The sequence below is a fragment of the Pristiophorus japonicus genome, chromosome 3 (assembly GCF_044704955.1).
Source record: "Pristiophorus japonicus isolate sPriJap1 chromosome 3, sPriJap1.hap1, whole genome shotgun sequence".
Classification (NCBI taxonomy): Eukaryota; Metazoa; Chordata; class Chondrichthyes; family Pristiophoridae; genus Pristiophorus; species Pristiophorus japonicus.
The window spans coordinates 4,641,844-4,649,015 of record NC_091979.1 but is presented as its reverse complement, the minus strand read 5'-3'; the positions used below and the strand labels follow the sequence as shown (position 1 = coordinate 4,649,015).

The following is a 7,172-nucleotide window of genomic DNA, read 5'->3' as shown; positions in this document are numbered from 1 at the left end:
AGAGACGGGGAGAGGGAGAGAGAGACGGGGAGAGGGAGAGAGAGACGGGGAGAGGGAGAGAGAGACGGGGAGAGGGAGAGAGAGACGGGGAGAGGGAGAGAGAGACGGGGAGAGGGAGAGAGAGACGGGGAGAGGGAGAGAGAGACGGGGAGAGGGAGAGAGAGACGGGGAGAGGGAGAGAGAGACGGGGAGAGGGAGAGAGAGACGGGGAGAGGCAGAGAGAGACGGGGAGAGGGAGAGAGAGACGGGGAGAGGGAGAGAGAGACGGGGAGAGGGAGAGCAAAATTGCAAAAGGAATAGGCTTCACATCATCGCGGGTCTGTAGACAGGAAAGTAACACACACACACGGAGCCCGACACAAGTCGGTATAAATGGAGAAACGAATCCAGTTACCGGGCGATAATGACACTGGCATCTCCACCATCGTGCGAGAGGGGCGCCGAGACCCTGGGGGTCAGCGACAATGGCCGCACCGACGGGTGAGGCGGGTACAGAGGCCGAACGCACAACTGCTGCTGCTCGGAACCAGAGGCGAGGGCAAGTGGGCAAGGTGCCAGCCTGGGGTGTAGAGTCCAGAGAGGGTGCGGAAGCTGAGACACCCCCCCCCCCACCTCCAGCCGATGGACGCGAAAGCCAGCCCTTTCTCCCCACCCCGCTCCGCCACAGCTCGGAGTGGCCAGCAGGGGGCAGTGGCTATACCAGGCCTGGCCCGCACGGACTGACTGCGCAGTCGGCAGCTCCTGGCTTCCAGCCGGATTGGGTTTCACAAAGGGGGAAAAAGATCCAAAATCAATTCCCCCACCCCCACCGAGCCCCACCCAGGGCACACTCCACAGCGTGCGCTTGATGCGCTACTGGGCACAAACAGGACTGCAAGCAGCAGATCGGCCACCCGTAGGACAGAGAGAGAGCAGGAGCGCACACAGCCCTCGAACCAAGTGTGGCAGATAGCACAGCAACAAACCCTTCCCTGGTTGACCCAATGGCCCCAACCTCGTGGCCCTGCCAGAGGGCAAGGGGCACGACGCCCGTCCGGCTACATGAAGCCAGACTGAAACGTGGACGGAGGGGTCGTCTGTGTGACCCGGAGGGCAGCAGCCAAGGGTTCGGGGCCCCTCTGACAGGGAGCAGAGCCCCAAGCTTCTCTGGGTAGCTGCGGTTTAACGTTGGACACATGGCAGGCAGCTGGCATTCCCCACCACTGCCAGGTCTCTGCCGGCTGACCCTCCGACGAAGGCTAGGCAGCGCGGGTGTGTTTAAGGAAGAGTGGAGCGAATCTCTTGCCTCCCATAACTGGGGCAGCAACACGAGAACATTCTCACCCCACCCCCCGCCCCCCACCGTGACTGTGGTGCCCATTCGATAGTGAGATAGCCTGGTGAGTGAGGTAATGGTGCAAACACCCGATTGAAACACACACAGCGCAGCAATAAAACGGCCCACTTCAAACACAGACACAGATTCAACAAGAACACAAGTAAATCTCTTCCCTCTACTCCACCCCCCACCCCCCCCCCAAATCGGGCTTAGAATCGAGCGAGCGGAGGGGGAGGGGAGGTGCGGGGGACAAACAGGAGCTGTGACCCTTATCTACGGCAGATCTCCACCGCTAACCTGAGAACCCCCCACCCCTCCCCCGGCACTGGGGGGGTCTGAGGCAGCCCGGCCACCGGAGATTGGCAGATCCAAGTCCCGTAAACCGGAGTCGTTCTGTGCACGGACCTGATCCACCGGGCGGAGGGTTGGGGGGGGGGGGGGTGGCGGGTGTGGAAGTGGTCATCAGCAGGGGACAGAAAACACACAAGACCCTTTTGTACAAAAGGGCAGTAAACAGTGAGAGACATGACAGATATTCACTGGTTAACGAGTACCTCCCTTCGAGCAGCCCTGGGATTGCAGTCTCTATCCCATTCGGTTGGCATTAACGCCCCCCCCACCCAACCCCCCCCCACCCAACACCTCCAAGAGTTTAAATGAAAGTCCTTCCCACCGTCGGGAATCAATCTCGGTCCACCTCGGATTTTCCACAAGTCACGCACTGGCACAGCCTCCCCTGCAGCCACGTGGGCAGGCCCCATCCCCTCCCCCAGGTGTGGTTTGCGTCTCACGGTCTAGTCCAACATCTGGTGAACAACAATCTTCAGCTGCACCCCAAACATGTCTTCCCAGGGTTCCCGGATCCACTCCACCAGATCGCTCACCAGCTCCACGCACTCCATCCGCAAGTGCCAGGTGCTCTCAGTCCGGCTCACCTGCGGAGGCAACCACAAAAACATAACAGGAGCCAAGTTTGCCGACGATAAAAGATGGGAGGAAAAGCAATGTGTGAGGAGGACACAAAAAATCTGCAAAAGGACATAGACAGGCTAAGTGAGTGGGCAAAAATTTGGCAGATGGAGTATAATGTTGGAAAGTGTGAGGTCATGCAGTTTGGCAGAAAAAAATCAAAGAGCAAGTTATTATTTAAATGGAGAAAGATTGCAAAGTGCCGCAGTACAGCGGGACCTGGGGGTACTTGTGCATGAAACACAAAAGGATAGTGTGCAGGTACAGCAAGTGATCAGGAAGGAAAATGGAATCTTGGCCTTTATTGCAAAGGGGATGGAGTATAAAAGCAGGGAAGTCTTGCTCCAGTTATACAGGGTATTGGTGAGGCCACACCTGGAGTACTGCGTGCAGTTTTGGTTTCCATATTTACTTGCTTTGGAGGCAGTTCAGAGAAGGTTCACTCGGTTGATTCCAGGGATGAGTGGGTTGACTTATGAGGAAAGGTTAAGGAGGTTGGGCCTCTACTCATTGGAATTCAGAAGAATGAGAGGTGATCTTATCGAAATGTATAAGATAATGAGGGGGCTCAACAAGGTGGATGCAGAGAGGATGTTTTTACTGATGGGGGAGACTAGAACTAGAGGGAATGGTCTTAGAATAAGGAGCCGCCCATTTAATACTGAGATGAGGAGGAATTTCTTCTCTCAGAGGGTTGTAAATCTGTGGAATTCGTTGCCTCAGAGAGCTGTGGAAGCTGGGTCATTGAATAAATTTAAGACAGAAATAGACAGTTTCTTAACCGATAAGGGGATAAGGGGTTATGGGGAGCGGGCAGGGAAGTGGAGCTGAGTCCATGATCGGATCAGCAATGATCTTATTAAATGGCGGAGCAGGCTCGAGAGGCCGTATGGCCAACTCCTGCTCCTATTTCTTCTGTTCTTATGTTGGAGCAGGAGTAGGCAATACAGCCCCTCGAGCTTGCTCCGCCATTCAATAAGATCATGGCTGATCCGATCATGGACTCAGCTCCACTTCCCCGCCCACTCCCCATAACCCCTCACTCCCTTATTGTTCACAAATCTGTCTATCTCCGCCTTAAATATATTCAATGACCCAGCCTCCACAGCTCTCTGGGGCAGAGAATTCCAAAGATTCACGACCCTCAGAAGAAATTCCTTCTCATCTCCGTTTTAAATGGGCGACCCCTTATTCTGAAACTATGCCCCCTAGTTCGAGATTCCCCCACAAGGGGAAACATAGTCTCTGCATCTACCCTGTCGACCTCCCTCAGAATCTTATACGTTTCACTAAGATCATCTCTCGGAATGAGTGATCACAGTATGGTTGAATTTGTAATACAGATTGAGGGTGAGGAAGTTGTGTCAGAAACGAGCGTACTATGCTTAAAACAAAGGGGACTACAGTGGGATGAGGGCAGAGTTGGCTAAAGTAGACTGGAAACACAGACTAAATGGTGGCACAATTGAGGAACAGTGGAGGACTTTTAAGGAGCTCTTTCATAGTGCGCAACAAAAATATATTCCAGTGAAAAAGAAGGGCGGTAAGAGAAGGGATAACCAGCCGTGGATAACCAAGGAAATAAATGAGAGTATCAAATTAAAGACCAATGCGTATAAGGTGGCCAAGGTTAGTGGGAAACTAGAAGATTGGGAGAATTTTAAACAACAGCAAAGAATGACTAAAAAAGCAATAAAGAAAGGAAAGATAGATAAACTTGCGCAAAACATAAAAATAGATAGTAAAAGCTTTTACAGATATATAAAACGGAAAAGAGTAACTAAAGTAAATGTTGGTCCCTTAGAAGATGAGAAGGGGGCTTTAATAATGGGAAATGTGGAAATGGGGAAATGGCTGAGACTTTAAACAATTATTTTGCTTCGGTCTTCACAGTGGAAGACACAAAAACCATGCCAAAAATTGCTGGTCACAGGAATGTGGGAAGGGAGGACCTTGAGACAATCACTATCACTAGGGGGGTAGTGCTGGACAGGCTAATGGGACTCAAGGTAGACAAGTCCCCTGGTCCTGATGAAATGCATCCCAGGGTATTAAAAGAGATGGCGGAAGTTATAGCAGATGCATTCGTTATAATCTACCAAAATTCTCTGAACTCTGGGGAGGTACCAGCGGATTGGAAAGCAGCTAATGTAACGCCTCTGTTTAAAAGAGGGGGCAGACAAAAGGCAGGTAACTATAGGCCGGTTAGTTTAAGATCTGTAGTGGGGAAAATGCTTGAAGCTATCATTAAGGAAGAAATAGCGGGACATCTAGATAGGAATGGTGCAATCAAGCAGACGCAGCATGGATTCATGAAGGGGAAATCATGTTTAACTAATTTACTGGAATTCTTTGAAGATATAACGAGCATGGTGGATAGAGGTGTACCGATGGATGTGGTGTATTTAGATTTCCAAAAGGCATTCGATAAGGTGCCACACAAAAGGTTACTACAGAAGATAGAGATACGCGGAGTCGGAGGAAATGTATTAGCATGGATAGAGAATTGGCTGGCTAACAGAAAGCAGAGAGTCGGGATAAATGGGTTCTTTTCGGGTTGGAAATCGGTGGTTAGTGGTGTGCCACAGGGATCGGTGCTGGGACCACAACTGTTTACAATATACATAGATGACCTGGAAGAGGGGACAGAGTGTAGTGTAACAAAATTTGCAGATGACACAAAGATTAGTGGGAAAGCGGGTTGTGTCGAGGACACAGAGAGGCTGCAAAGAGATTTAGATAGGTTAAGCGAATGGGCGAAGGTTTGGCAGATGGAATACAATGTCGGAAAGTGTGAGGTCATCCACCTTGGGAAAAAAAAACAGTAAAAGGGAATATTATTTGAATGGGGAAAAATTACAACAAACTGAGGTGCAGAGGGACCTGGGGGTCCTTGTGCATGAATCCCAAAAAGTTAGTTTGCAGCAGGTAATCAGGAAGGCGAATGGAATGTTGGCCTTCATTGCGAGAGGGATGGAGTACAAAAGCAGGGAGGTCCTGCTGCAACTGTACAGGGTATTGGTGAGGCCGCACCTGGAGTACTGCGTGCAGTTTTGGTCACCTTACTTAAGGAAGGATATACTGGCTTTGGAGGGGGTACAGAGACGATTCACTAGGCTGATTCCGGAGATGAGGGGCTTACCTTATGATGATAGATTGAGTAGACTGGGTCTTTACTCGTTAGAGTTCAGAAGGTTGAGGGGTGATCTTATAGAAACATTTAAAATAATGAAAGGGATAGACAAGATAGAGGCGGAGAGGTTGTTTCCACTGGTCGGGGAGACTAGAACTAGGGGGCACAGCCTCAAAATACGGGGGAGCCAATTTAAAACCGAGTTGAGAAGGAATTTCTTCTCCCAGAGGGTTGTGAATCTGTGGAATTCTCTGCCCAAGGAAGCAGTTGAGGCTAGCTCATTGAATGTATTCAAGTCACAGATAGATAGATTTTTAACCAATAAGGGAATTAAGGGTTATGGTGAGCGGGCGGGTAAGTGGAGCTGAGTCCACGGCCAGATCAGCCATGATCTTGTTGAATGGCGGAGCAGGCTCAAGGGGGTAGATGGCCTACTCCTGTTCCTAATTCTTATGTTCTTATGTTCTTATTTTTCTAAACTCCAATGAGTATAGGTCTAACCTTTCTTCATAAGACAACCGCCTTCATCTTCGGAATCAACCTCGTTGAACCTCCTCGGAACAGCCTCCAATGCAAGTATATCCTTCCTCGTGTACCAAAACTGTACTCCAGTAAAAATGACTCAAGACTTATGTTTCACAGGAGCGTACATAATCTGGTCACTGCAGATAAGTTTTGAAGTTACCTCCTGCAGCAGGACTCCTCTGCTTTTATACTCTATCCCCCTTGCAATAAAGGCCAACATCCCATTGGCCTTCCTGATTACTTGCTGTAGCTGCATACTAACTTTTTGTGTTTCATGTACAAGGTGAGGAGAGAGATAGTTCCACCTCCGCCAAGTAACCTATCAGATCTCAGCTTACAATCCCAAGAACCAAACCCCACCCCCAAGGGTGCAGAGTTGCAGTAAACCCCCACCCATCCTTCCAAAAAAATACCCCTCCCCATGCACCCCAAAAAACACGCACCCAAGAACACTGCTCCCGGACAGACCCAACTCAAACCCCACCCCCCACCAAACCACACGCGCGCCCGCATTCAACCCCCCCCATTCTCCTGCGCCCATCTCTTCACAACCTCATCACGTAGGGTCGTAGCAAGGCCTGCTTGGGGAACACTTTCAATATAACCAGTTGTCCAGTTCGTGGGTTAATCCCTGACATATGGCCCCCCCACTAGGAAATGATCAGGTTGTACAGGGGGCACAGAATTCAGAATGGGAATGGAACAGTATGCATTTAACCTGACTGGGGAACAGAGTAAAGCTCCCTCGACACTGTCCCATCAAACACTCCCAGGGCAGGTACAGCACGGTTTAGATACAGAGTAAAGCTCCCTCTACACTGTCCCATCAAACACTCCCAGGGCAGGTACAGCATGGGGTTAGATACAGAGTAAAGCTCCCTCTACACTGCCCCATCAAACACTCCCAGGGCAGGTACAGGGGGTTAGATTCAGAGTAAAGCTCCCTCGACACTGTCCCATCAAACACTCCCAGGCAGGTACAGGGGGTTAGATTCAGAGTAAAGCTCCCTCGACACTGTCCCATCAAACACTCCCAGGGCAGGTACAGCACGGGGTTAGATACAGAGTAAAGCTCCCTCTACACTGTCCCATCAAACACTCCCAGGGCAGGTACAGCATGGGGTTAGATACAGAGTAAAGCTCCCTCTACACTGTCCCATCAAACACTCCCAGGGCAGGTACAGCACGGTTTAGATACAGAGTAAAGCTCCCTCTACACTGTCCCAT

General features: G+C 50.6%; 1 protein-coding gene across 1 annotated transcript in view; it reads right to left on the bottom strand.

The window, feature by feature from the left end:
• Positions 1–643: 643 nt before the first annotated feature.
• Positions 644–7,172, bottom strand: part of stk11ip (serine/threonine kinase 11 interacting protein) — a 194,639-nt gene continuing 188,110 nt past the window's right edge. Inside the window, exon 26 of the mRNA XM_070875140.1 lies at positions 644–2,253. Within this exon, the coding sequence (XP_070731241.1) occupies positions 2,113–2,253 (141 nt within the window). The 3' untranslated portion in view covers positions 644–2,112. The remainder of the gene's footprint in view (positions 2,254–7,172) is intronic.